Below are 14,045 nucleotides of genomic sequence, written 5' to 3' on the forward strand. Positions count from 1 at the left end.
GAAGCCCAGCTCCTCTCTGCGGGACTGAGGGAGCACCCATGCGGCACAGGCCGTTTCTTTGGACTGATTATTTCCTTGAGAATTGTGTTCAGATTTCAGAACAGATGCCCTCAGGGATCAACCTCACCAACAAAAGGAAAGTACCACACGCAGTGAGCCCCACCGAGCCACTAGGCTGAAGCACAGAGCATCCTGCCTGACAGACTGCTCACGCCACTGTGCTGGGACTGCTGCTGCTGCTGCGAGCCCCCAGACAGAAGGCACAGCCTGCCAGGCACACCGCCACTGCCCTGCCTGCTGCAGCCAAGCCCACAGAAACAGCCGCCCTGCGATCTGAGGGCAGAGCTGCAGGTGTGCTGTGCTGGGGAACTCCACTCAAATGGCTATGGCAAAGGTTTTAATATCACTGGTTTTACATCTTCCTTTTTTATTACTGATCTGCCCAGCACAGTGCTTCTCTGAAAGCCTCTGTGGGTGTATACAGTAAATTCAATTACAGTTTTCTACATCCAGACCAGACAGACTTGTTTGACATAGAGAATACTGTCTTCACTAAACCAGTTAATTTAGTTCAGCAACAGTGTATGGTTAGAAGGCGTGGATTAAAGGGCTGTGAAAGGAGAAGAGAAATAAATGATTCCAGGCAAAACAGCTCCTGAGAGACTCTGCTGTCCCACAGTATGACCAGACATGCTCCTCACTGCCCCAGGCTGACTGAAGCCAGAAGCCCACTGCTGAAAAAAGCAGCCCCAAATGTTGGGCAGGCATTCAGAGCAGCTTGCAGAGGCCTTTGCTCACTAAAGCTGCAGATGAATAAAAGTTTGTTGCTCCTATTCTAAGATGCCCCATAAACAAAGCATTGAAGATGAAAGCAGTGGGCTTCAGTCTGGCCAATTTTAATGGACCTGAGTAACCACAATAAGCTGCTGTGTCAGGTAGAAATAGGAAAAACACCACAAAACAAACCAAAAAGCACCTCAGCACAGGGTTCTGACACTTACTGCATTGAAAGGCAATTAAGGACTTTAAGAGACCCACTCTGATGACACTGAGAACAAAGGTCTCCCTAGCCAGGCATAACTGTCCCAGCTGTCCATGGCAGAGCTCTGTGCCAGGAGCCCCTTTCTTCGTGCCACTCCATCCTCAGTCACTGAGGGTGGCAGTGGATCGTTTTGGCAGCAACATTACCCAGTAAGGGCTACACTGATATTATCAGTATTTGGACTGTAACCACATTTATGTACTATTAACCTATGGTACAGTTAATATTTATTACGTTGAAAGATATATCTGTGGGAGAACATTTTTAAAAACACAAGCTTAAACCCACACTTTCCAAGGAAGTGCTAATGGAGATATTTCAAGTACATACCCTAAAGAAGCAAGCCTTCATTATGAGCATCCTGTCAGTCACCAGATCAGTGCATTTAAAATGTAACCTTTTTAAAAAGGAAGATGCTTTCAAAAGATATGTATGCGGATGGTAACGAGCAGGATGAGGTTTTTTAGCCCTGGAAGGAGAAAATGATTAAAAAAATAATTCAGTCTGCATGTGCATGTGTGTAAAAGCACATTTCTCTATCGGGTAACGGATGCCTCTGCAGCCAGGGCAATGGATAATTATTTTCAAGTGGGTTGTCACCCCGCATTCAGTCTGCATTTGCCTGACAGTGTGAAATCGGAAGGAAGCTTCATTGGCAATTCCCACCAGACATCAGAAAACCTCAAGCATGTAGAAAAGACTTTAATCTTCTTTAACCATTCCCGTACTCTCCTTGAAGAAAATATCACTCTTTTTGAGGCAGAAAAAGCAGACCTTAGCTAGATACAGTTTAAAAATTATTCTAACAAACAATAAAATAAGACGATAGCCTGCTACAGTTGGAAGCTTTCTCACTTCACCCTCAAGCAGAAAAAACCCTATAAACATACTGCTAAATGCAGCACAGTGCCAATGACGTGTTTGTTAATCAGTCAGACAGGGCAGTAAGCTTCAACGGCTTCCGACCAAGGCTGACAAAAGCATCCTCTTCATGAGCCTGCTTCAGAGAGATGCTGACCCTCTGCATCTCCAATGATCTCAAAGGGAAGTTGGGATATTCAGAAACCTTGAGCTAATTTGCTAAAAAACAAACAAGATTCATACAACAGAACAGACTGCTACAATTCACTGTACCGTAAAAGCAGTCTAGTATGAACGGGCTGATTTGAATCAGCAGCTTGGCCTTAGTTATTCTACAGACAAGCTGTTAAAAGTTAAGTCTTTGATGAATTACAGGAACAGCAGGCACAGGAAAGTAAGCTTCCAACTGTCTAATGGCAGGAAAGCCTAACTGGAAATGTGGCATCGGAAGCAGTGAAAAGTTTAGCACGTCTCTGCTGTACGAGATCTGAGAGGCAGCTTTTGTGTACAGCACAGCAAGAATAAAGGGGACAAATACAGAGGTGCAAAGAAGAAAAGATCCATACAATGAACAACTCCGAAGAACTCTGGAGTACATATACAGAGAGCAATGAAATGCCACTTGAAGTACATCAAGTGTCTCTGAAGGGTTACCTGAAGTACTTGGGTGTTGCAGCTGCGCGAGGGCTTTCAGCTCTCCTGCCAGCCAACATGACCACTGCTGCTCTCCATGTGACCTCCCGACGCCGTTACTGTACAGATAGCCTTTAATGATTCTAATCAATATCATAACTCAATCATGATCTGAAAATTTGTCTCCCTGTAGGCAAGGCTGAGTGTGAAATAAAGAGCTTACTATTTTTAGAGTGGATGCAAAGAAAGCAATTACTAAAGGATCGATGTCTTTAGACTCTTTAAGTTGCCTCACTAAAACATCTGGCAAAGCAGTGCCAGGCACAGCTTCAAGAAAAAGCACCTTGGCCTCCTTTTTCCATTTCATCAGGCCTCACTAAACATGGACAACTGTGGAGCTGTCAATAAAGCTTCAGTGTGTGAGCTGTGAAGCCCTTCAGATAAATCTTAGTTGTTGATCTTCACCCATCTGAATGTCAAGTTATAATGCAGAGTACACTCCTGGGCCGTGTAAGTTTGGGCTCAGAAATAAAGCACACACTTTCCTGTCAGTTGTATACGTTGTGACCACTAATTGCTTCTTTCAGCAGTTGTGGATAGGTCTCCTGTTCCTGTGGCCAGTTTATACAAGCACCAACGCTTCTTGTCTGCCCAGCTGTTCCCAATCATTTATCATTATAGATCAGGTGTTCTTACAATCCGTGAGACCAAAGTCAACAGTCCACAAGACACAGCAGCCACTTGAAATATCAGTCATCTGCTCCTTTCCCTGTCTCTTCTCCTTTCTGTGCATGTTTAGCATTACAATGGGGTTTTAATAAGGCATCTGATTTGGTAAACAATTCTTAATTTATTTACTCGGGCAAGACTCCTTTGACTTTAATGGGAGTTCTGCCAAGCTAGGGATCCTGGGCCAGTGCCAGTAATAAAATGCCCATTTTATTGGCATGTACAATTTCCTACTTAGCTGCCAAAGAACCCTGGTTACCAGCTTCACAATAGGCTTTGTTTTCTTACCACAGAGAACAATGCAATGGATATTTCCTCTTCTCTCCAGAAGGGAGTTAAGCAAAGAGGTCCAGTTACTGCTGGCAGAGTGTGGGAAAACTGATGCTCGCAGGTGCCATTCCGTGGGCTCAGAGCTTCTCTTCCAAAAACGGCCTTGTAAGAACCCTGTGCAGCACCGCGTACTCTGACACATTATCGTGTCTTCTCTGGTATGCTGCGATGCAGACAACATCCCATGTGTCCACTCATTCTTTCAAGATAAAAAGAAAAACTCTACTGTGAATACCAGAAGGTTGTCTGACAGTTTGACAGGGAAGAAATCCAACCTGAGAAATATGTCATTTTGTCACTGGCCCAACTGCTGGATTTCTTACCCTGGTAGTCCTCTAATTTACTCCACTGACTCTACAGAACTGGGTCCTGACTAACCAAATCAAAGCCCCCGCTTAATTGAATAAACATCTCAGTTAATTTAAGGCTCTGGAGAGAGAAAATCAGAAGACAGCTAATAAACAGTTGCTGTATTTAAAGGAATGATGAATTTAAGCTTACTGATTATAAACACACATTGTCAAATTACTCCTGTCTCCTCTCTTTAACCACTTCTCCTTACGCAGTGTTTTCTTGATTCCCCCAGTCTGTCTCCACAGACGAAAGAAAAGAGCCTTTTCCTTTGGGATCCCTGTCAGCCAAAAGCCCTTCCTCTCTGGCAGCAACCGAGGAACTATTTCCCCAGCACACCTGGAGAGGAAAAATCACTGTCTCCATGCTGTCTACCCACCGCTCTGATGCTGCAGCTGCCATACTGTACCTTACAAGACATTCTGACATGCTGCTTACATAATGAACAATCTTCTATGATGCTTTAGGAATGAAATAATTTAACAAACGTGAGAATAGATAGAAAGGTGCAGAAGAATTATTATGCCATAAATTTTGTATCAGAAGAACAGAGACTGCTTTGGCAGATATTTCACGTTACAGAGAGCAGGCTTCTATGCCATGGCTTAGACTGACTCAGTGCCAAAGAAGCGTCCTGGGGAGAAAGCATGGCACAGTCAGTACACAACTACCTACAGCATACCAGCCACCACAGGGCAGTGCGCTGTATCCCACTTTCTTACTCTTCTGTATAAAAGCCAGAACAGTGATAATCAGTGTACGTTTCAAAATTCAGAAGAGGCACGAGTTAAGCTGTAGGAAAAGGGCACATTTGTTTATTTAAAAGTCTAAGCAACCATAATAAACATATGCTCAAATAATCAGCTCCTGTGTAATTACTCCTTCACAAGCACGGTTATTAGGTAGGTAAATTCACTCTTTTTTGAAAATGCAGGTCAAATATTTCTCTCTTAGATAAATTATGTGCCACAGAAGACTGAGCTCAGGGCATGTATTAGACTAACATTTATGAAATCGAAGTGTTGAGACCTTTCTGACTTTTTTTAAAACCCCAACCTTGGGAACAAGTAAGGACAGTGTTATTTTAATGTGCATTCAAATTTTAACAACAGTCACACAGCTCTAGTGGAATCCACATTGAGTTTCCACTGTAGATTGCTCATCATTTCATTATGGTTCATTACGCTGATAACTGTCAGAAAACATTAGAAGCCGGGGCCTTGAGTAATAGCACTGAAATGGTAATTTAAAAACAATATACTTTCTGGAGGAAATACAGCACTGTGCTAAATTCAATTAGAAGAGGCGAATGTAAAGACAACTAAGTGATGTTTGCTGTTTCAAGTCAGGTTCTTCGATTTCTTAACCTGAACTGGAGAAAGCCCTTTTCAAGCAGGCACTTTTCTCATGCATCTCACTGAATTCACCCTCATTATCTCTAAGCTTCTCTGGTATAAACTGTCCTAAATGCAACGGTTTCGGAAATATTTCAGGGCACGCCAAAATACCAATCAACCAGTGACTGTTTGGGTGGAACAACAGACTAAATGTTTCAGGGTCACTTACTGAGACAAATTTCAAGCTGGACAGCCTGGTAATCTCTATTTTGTAGAGGGCTCCCAATTAAAAGTCATTAATAATCAGAATTGAACAGACAATATAAACAATACAAAACCATCCCATATTTGCTCATAATGTAAGCATTGTTTGTTAAGAAACAGTTTGAGAACCTGACTCATTAACAGTGGGGACGTGGGACCAACACCCATTAGTCTGGGTGGGAAGTGCACCTGCCTGCATCAGGCTGCGATTCAGGGAGTCTCGCTGCCACATCTTTACAGAGAAAGAAAGACCAGAATGAGGATCATGATTGAGACTGACTGTTAATCAGCCTTATGGATCCTGGTAAGGCAGTTTATTCCCCATTGGACTGCTAACCTTATGAAAGGCCCGTTCCCTCAGCAAGTACTAAAATACAAAGAAGGTTTGAATATTTGCCCTAATGCAACTTCTGCAATGCTTCCAAAAGGGAGAATTTCTGTGTTTGCCACAGTTTGTGCTCAAGTGAACCCGAGGTCAATCATAACCACCTCCACGCCCAAGCACACAGCTGACAAGTCCACTGTGCTTCAGCATTCAAAGTCTAAACTCCCAGCACAGGTCAATGAGGCAGATCCAGGGCGGCTCTGCAGCTTGGTGGTGACAGACACAATGATTATTATTCCCATGAGGGAAGCGTGAGGGAAAAGAGGCATCAGTTAAGTATGTGCAAGTCAGAGTGTCTATGCCTGCCTGGCTTTCCAACACAGCCCACTGTCTCTTACACTCACGTCCAGCCACATTCTGCCCTTTCTTGTAGGAGATTTAGGGCAGACATAACCACTCACTTCAGCAGAGCTAAACAGAGAAGAATGCTAAACAGAGAGCTTCAGCTATTTGTTTAGATTGGATGCCTGACTGAACTGAAGGTTAAGCACAGTTTTTACAACTCAACAATGGATAGAAATGTCAGATAGTGGTGCTCTGGAACCAGGAAACTCTGAAGCACCTCCTCTGACCAGCACATCAGGAAGGAGGAGCTGTTTAGTACGTACCATGTGAGCTGTGAGGAAGGAAAGGAAAGGGAATTCACCAATTCCCTGCCATCCACTGGCACAGACAGCCTAATGGAAAGTCATAACAGTCCTCCTCACCCAACCTAGAAGGCAAGATAAACGACGAGGCCAGCCAGCCTATTAGCAAAGGAAATCAATAGCCAAGGGTCAAAGTTTTACAAAAACACATCCTAAGAAGCCTGAAGTTCTTCATCTTAAAAACTGTTTAGAAATAAGAAAGAAAGGATCAATCCTCTGTCCATTCCAGGTGTTGTCTCCAAATTACCTAATGTTACTTTTATTCACCTGGTCTAATAGCTCTCCAAGTGAACAGAAAGCTGATTTTACAAGCCAGTGGAGCACAGTCTATCTTTTTGCTAAAAGAATGGATCTCTGATACTGTGTTTTATTTCTTCATTAGTGTGCCGTCACACTGAGCGATTACTAAATGCAGGGCCGAATGAGAATACCAGGGTTAAAGAGAGCATAATGAACAAAGAAGGTGCCTGATTATTATGGCTGTCAGCACAAGGGAATTGGGTTTGTCACCTGGTTTAACCAACTGGTAAGAACTGATTAGAGTCTGAATCTATCTGAAAGAACTTTTGATGTTTACGGTCCCTTCTGTCTCCACATCTTGTCAGGAGAGGCAGACAAACAGGGAGTTTCTTCCGGAGGGCCTTCCTTCAACACAGGCCTTTCCAATGGTTCCTGGCACTTGCCTAAAACCCATGGGAATAAGGCAACTTGGTGTGGCAAAGGATGGCCCTCCAGGAGCCTCCTGACCCCATTTTTGTACAAGGCCCCAGGGGCTGCACCCAGGGCCTGCACAGTTGCCACCACCACAGCCACGCTCCAGCAATGAAGAGAAGGTGTGAGTGAGCAAAGCAGCCCCACCAGCCAGCTCCAAAATAACTTCTGAGTCTTACTTCATGTTGGATCACAGAAAAAGCAGCTCTTAAGCTATTGGTGAAAATTCAGAGCTATGAAATGTCCAGAGACAGGCCTGCTTCCCAGGGCCAGGCGGCCGTGGGACTGTGCTGTTGGCTTGCCTCTCTGCACATCACATCTGCAGAGATGAAGACTGTGGCCAACACCAGGCCCTTGCCCTCTCTTTTGCACTCTCCATATTTTCACTGTAGAAGACCAAGACAGGGGACCTCAACTTTGACTGACCTCCAAATACCAGAAGGGGGAAGGCTGCCAGAAGCAAGTCCAAGACTTGACAAAAAAAGGCTAGGCTTGCAAGAGTACATTTTGCAATGTAAGCAAACATACATATCATTTGCTCACAATTCCCCCATCTGGAATTATTTTGCTCTCTCCTCATACTTCAGTCCCACACGTGCCTATTTAAATTCAACCAGCTGATTCCTAATTTGATTTCTATTTGGTCAGTATGTCAGCTGCTACAACCAGAGCTTTATGAGAAAATTTTTGCTGGTATAATGCTATTTAGAGTGTATCTTCTGAACAATAGTTTTATTGTTGCTAAAGACATTTTCCCTATCAAAACGGTCAAGTTTGAAATCTTCTAGTGTAAACAGTATTACAAAAAGCACGATCCCACTCAACTTCAGTGAGGTTTCACATCACAGCTAGACTTCTATCCCCAATCAGCATTTGGCAAGAGATACAGGGACTTCTCTGCTTTCCTACTAAGCTAAAGCAGCTGCTCCTGACTATACCCAGACCTGATCAGCCACCACCCAGCAAAACTCCCAGCTGAAAGGAAGGAGATCACTGAGGAAGAGCTGGAATCACAGGGTGTGGGAAAGGGATGAGTGCTGCTGAGTTATGGACATAGTTTGTTTCTGCCTTGTAAGGGAGAAATTAAGATTGAAACAAATGTGAGTCATCTCTCTAAAATGAATTTGGAATATATTAAAATGTTACAAAAGAAATATCTCAGCCTTCCCTCACAGACACACACGCTACATAAATATACAGTTGAACTCCAAAAATCTGGAAGCATTTTCAATAGCTTTCAGAGAAAGTCACACATGGATATCCCCCAGTAAAATACAGCCCTTTCACTTACGGTTTCAAACTACTCTGCTCCTACAGAAACAAAAACCAAGGCAGTAGATGATCACGATTTAACACCAGGGCATGTCTAGAGTCTCAGGTCTTTGGCTGCCTAACCCATGAACCAACACACAGGACAAGGAGCTGTTCCAGTAACTCGGCGGGTGTGCTCAGCGTGCTACGCCTTTTGTTTCTCATGCTGAAAATGTTCTGGTGGAACTGAAGCATAATTCCATTTGCTGTGCATGATGTATTTATATACAAAGGATGTATTTATATACAAAGGATAAAGTAAACCATACTTTTGGGGAGGTTTTATTCATTATGGTTTAAAATTTCTTATTACCATGCCTTTTGGAGGAACACTCCTATATTCCTAAGGGCCATCAGCAATAGTTTGTGCAAATTAGATATTTAATGAAATCATAAATACTATATATTTACTCCTTATCATATAATTATGAAAAAAAAGATGTCACAATTTCTAGAAATACCAATAATTTAAATATGGAGAGTGATGTCATCTACTAGACAGGTCCTCAGACTGGAAATTAGACCTGTAATTACTTCCATTGCTCAAGCTTGCAAGTCTTTAGACTGTAATCTCTCAAGGGTCAGTGCAACCATATCACTGTTAGGAATTCAGGGCTGAAAACTAGTGTTTTCTCTCCCAGAAGCGTGATCCAAAATGCAAACCTCCTCTGCAAAGAGCTGCAGTAGCTAATGGACGCTGCTATCGGAAGCAGGACTTCTTAGACACAGCTCTCCAAGCAGTACGAGAAACAGGCGATGGAAAGGGAAGAAAGTGTTTAAATACCAACTTACGAGTGCAGGGCATGGACGCAGCATCATTTTCAGCTCGGAAAAAGCCCCGATCGCAGGTGCAGGAGGTAGAGCCTTCCCAGATGGAGTAGCTGTGAGGCGGGCATTTGGCACACGCAACATCTGTCGAGAGCGCCTTGTAGTATCCGATTTTGCAAGCTAGAGAGAGGGACAGGAAGGGAGAGTGTTACTTGCCCAGACTGTGGCCATAAATCTCTGACTTACTTATTTAAAATCAAGGCAGGAGACATTTCAAAAGGATCTAATGATGTCCTCTTAGCCCCAGGTGAAGAATTAAAATCATCATACTCTTAATGAGTACTCCTATGTCAGGAGATACCAATTTCTAATTCCAACAAGAGCCATCTTGGCTTAGAGATGGCAAAAAAAATTATGGACTTGTGTTGACGCTGCCAGAAGATCAGCTGCCTCTTTTTGCTTACTGTGAAGCTGCATGCTGTTTAACCCTCATCCACCTGCATTCACAGACACCAGAGCATGCAACAAAAGTGTGCAATTGCTTCATTCTATGACCGCTTAAGGAATGGCAGCTGACAGCCAGACCCTGCCAATTTTTAAGAGGGAATGGGACAGGAACCCACTGTGATTGGCAGCGAGGCCATATGCCTGACATGCCCGGAAATGGCTCATCTCCCTCCTGGAAAGGCAGAATTAATTTGGCTCCCGATCCCCAGCAAAGGAAATCAGCAGTGCTCTCCCCTCCCCGAAGCCAGGACTCATCACTGACTGCACCACTGGCATGAGGTCCCATGTGCGGCTTGGCAAGCTTTCCATGACATCATCTTTGTAAGTGCAATGCTTACACGGATAGGTACTTTTACATCACTTGGAAAAAACTCATTAGTATCATTAATAACACATTTTAACAGTGGCTAACGCGTATGCCATCTCAGAAATTTCTCCCTTGGCTCGAGATAAAAGCCAACCACCACCCTGCTTTCAGCACTATGGACAAAGAGAAAACACGCAAGTACACAAACATGTACAAAGGAAAGGTAGTTCCAGGCATTTGCTGCACTACTCCCACTCATGTTTGGCCACTGATCGCTGCCCTAACACCAAGCCCCCCTCACACGTTGCCATTTATCACTGCCCTAGTGCCACAGTCCCATCTCCCTGCCCAATGCAGTGCACAGTTCCCACCCAGCCCTGTCCAGCCCAGGCTCCTTCTCCTGCTCACCTTCCATCAGCTGCTCTCCTTTCCTTCCCCTTCTTTAATGAAGCTGTCCATACTGGGAACGGGGAGGGGTTTAGTAACACATTCATAAACCAGCAAGTTGCTTCCCTCATTAACCAAAGCCATTTCTGGAATTTCCCTAACGAGCCCTAACTTTACGACGTGCCGTGCACCATCTGCAGAAGCGCTGGGAGACCGGCTCGCTTTTGCTCGCTTTGGCTGCCACTGGACCAGAGAATCTTATAAAAACACATTGCTCAAATGACTGAGATTTATGCTTCCGGAGTTTACACACATCGCGCAATTAGATAAGGTTCAACTCGCAAGGTGCTTTCTGGCCCTGCTTCAAATGGCCCTGGGGCTTCAAGGAGAATCAGAAACCGTAGTGCTGGCAGGAGGAGTGGTGGGGCCAAATCAGCAGCGTGCCCCCAGCACGGCACAACCCTGGGCACAGCCTGTCAGCTGGGCACAGCCACGGCTCCTGCTTGTGAAGTGAATGGATCAGGAAAAGGGAAAAAAAAAAAAAGAAAAAAAAAGGAAAAAAGGAAATTAACTTTCCATTCTTTGCAATACGTGGTGAACGAGCTGTGCTATTGCTACAAGCCCTCGTGCAGCCAGCTGAACAGCAGCTGGTTCTGAGCTGAGATCTCAGTCCTGGTTCTGCTCCTCTGCCTCAGCCCAGCAGCACAGTCAGTACAGTGGGAAACAGGAGTCCAAGTGGAGAGCACACTAACTGCTTCCGTCTGCTATTCAAGGGTTTCAAAGAAAAACACACGAACTCTAACATTATTTTAATATGAGCATGATTGTTCACAGAAGTTATTAAATGAAGAGCTACATTTTGCATTTCCCCAGTATTAGAGCACTCTGATGGTGTTGTTCACAGCTGCAAGCTCTGCACTGACTCCAGTGTTTTACTGGAAAGGTAGAAAAACAGAGCAGGGTTGAGGATCCTTCCTCTGCTCACTCCCTTTACAGGTAATAGATGGATGCAGTGGGTACTGCAAGGTCAACACTGTAAGTCAAGGATTTTTCCCCTTTGTTTGAAGCACTGTATTTTGCTTTCTACTATATTAAGCCACAATCATTAATATTTCAAGACCTGAAGAAGGCTCTCCCAGTGCAGCGACTGCTCTGAAGCGCACACAGCCATTTTGCTCCAGCTGCACAGACTGAGCCATCGGCTCTCTTTGCTTCCGTGTGCTCTGAGAATCACCACATTTCAGCACGTGGCACAAAACTGCATTAGAGAACATGCTGCACTAAGCCAGCAGTCTTTACTCCCAGAGCTCGGTGGCACTGTCACTTCTTGGTTAAATCTAATCCTGCTAGGGCAGCTCCACACAAAGCCCTGCGGCCGCAGCCATGACCAGCAGAGCCAGGGCAGGCAGCAGAAGAGCTGCCTAGGAGCTCCCTGGCTCAGAGGCCAGCACACAGCCCGTGCAGAACCTGCTCCATGGACATCCTGCCTGCCTGCAGATCTTCATCCCGCTGCTGTCTTAGGAAGGGCTTGCAGGGCAAGGTGGGCCACGAGCAGCACTCTTACACAGCTTTCAAAACATTCCAATGTGAGAAGATGAGTTCACGTGTGCTGTACAAACTGTGTTCCTTAGCTTTGCCTTAATTAGCTCTTTCTGTTAGCTTAAAGAAACAACAATAAGAAAAACAAACAGACATCTTCTCTCCCATTCACCTCACCCACAGCAAGGTTACGGCCCTCTGCACTGTATCCAAAGAAAATTCTGAAAAAAAATTTCAGTATCAAAATGCTCACAGTTTCTTTTAGAACAAATCTCATCGACTCTAAATGGACGCCAGCTTGAAATAAACATGCTGATATCTTGGAGTTGCCATGTTACAATCTATCTGATTTCTATTTCCCCTAAAGGCAGGCGGCATTTGTCCAGCAGTGCCAGCCAGCACCACAGGGGTTCTTTTTTAAAACAAAAATGACCGAACCGATACACGTCAGAGCTCAGAAGAATTACGGAATTTCAGTCCAATCTCCATGTAAATTTTCTCAGGCCGTTTTTCAAACTTCATTTTTCTCATTAAAGCCTGATTTTCTAGTTTTTATGGCTTTTTTTTTTTTTTAAAGGAAAAAACATGTGTGGGCTAGAAAGTCTGCTTGCAAGCTCTTGCCAAATGCTGAATTCTCCATTAGAAAATTTCAGGCAGCGATTTCAGAATTTCATAATGCATGGAGTTCTAGTCACATACTCCTATTTTACTGCAACTAAAAAGAATTAATATTTTTAAAAACTATTTTAAAATAAACTTTGATTCTTTTTTTCCTCTGATTTCTGGATAAAAATGAGAAAAGTCCCCTTCAGCATTTTAAGCTGTTCAAGAAAATGGAGCACATGCAGCCTGGGCTGCAGAGCCATCCCTTACAAATCCCAGTGCTGCATGTGCCACCGTCGAGGTGCTCTGCATGGGATGGGCTCCCCCTGGCTGGAGCCACCATGGGGTCAGCAGTGGATGAGAGATGCTCACGGTGCTCCCGTGTCCACTGGGCACATGGGTAACGCTGCTGACAGTCTGCGGGTGGAAAGGCACTGGAGCCAACTTTGAGGAAAAAACCAAGAATAATATTCCTGGTTAAATGAAGGACAAAACAAATAATTTCAGAAAAAATACATCAGTGTTTTTCTTATAAGTTTCAGACCGAAAAGAAATGTGTGTATCAAATACTTTGATAGCACATTATATGTTCTGTCGTCAGCAGTTATTTTTTCAACGGCTCCTGTCTGTGTGAAAATATTTTAAGCTCATGCTTTAATTGCACCCTTAGGAATAAGAAGTTACTTTTATTTTCCCCCTCTAATGTTCCTCCTACTCTTTAAAAGGATGGATTTTCTCCCTCAGATTGTAACAAAACCACATCTGCCACATAAGTAGGCAGCATCTTCTCAGCTCTCTTTTACTGTTATTACCATTTCTGAGCAGATTTTTGTGTGTTAATTATAGAACTCAATTGTTTGGATAGTCTCTTTTGATGAGCTTTCTGCCCCGCACCATGAACTCCTCTGTTATTGTACAGCTGTTTGAGTTCCAAATGCTCATCAGGGTTTTCTAATTGTCAAGCTGTCCCAGCGACTAGTTCTTTTGACCTAAAAGTCAAAGAAAGGGAGTCACCCTTGTCTCCCCGACATGAATGCCAGGGGAGCCCCAACAGCCCCCCTAATGCCTACGAGACAATGCCTTTCCAGATCATTGCCACTACAAGCATAATTGGTTTTGGGTGAAATGAGAAGATTTTAAATAGGATGAATTAATGAGTTTCTTGTAAAATTAAGTCGTTCTCCTGGTCCAATCTAATTACTCACTGTAATGCCCCTGAGGGTGATAAATAAAGATCCTTAGAAGCCAGAGGGGAAAAAAAAAATAATAAAAGTGTCTTCTCTTCAGCCTTTCTTACAAGTCAGGTTGTAGAATTAGATGCAACCTAGCAAAT

The 14,045-nt window shown here is 43.9% G+C and overlaps 1 protein-coding gene across 1 annotated transcript in view; it reads right to left on the minus strand.

The window, feature by feature from the left end:
* EPHA4 (EPH receptor A4) overlaps positions 1 to 14,045 on the minus strand; it is a gene marked incomplete at both ends in the record, with an annotated part of 88,747 nt that overhangs the window by 43,730 nt on the left and 30,972 nt on the right. The window contains one exon of the mRNA XM_079539667.1: positions 9,394 to 9,549. Within this exon, the coding sequence (XP_079395793.1) occupies positions 9,394 to 9,549 (156 nt within the window). The remainder of the gene's footprint in view (positions 1 to 9,393; positions 9,550 to 14,045) is intronic.

This window comes from Tetrao urogallus (genome assembly GCF_951394365.1).
Source record: "Tetrao urogallus genome assembly, chromosome: 9".
Taxonomy (NCBI): Eukaryota; Metazoa; Chordata; class Aves; order Galliformes; family Phasianidae; genus Tetrao; species Tetrao urogallus.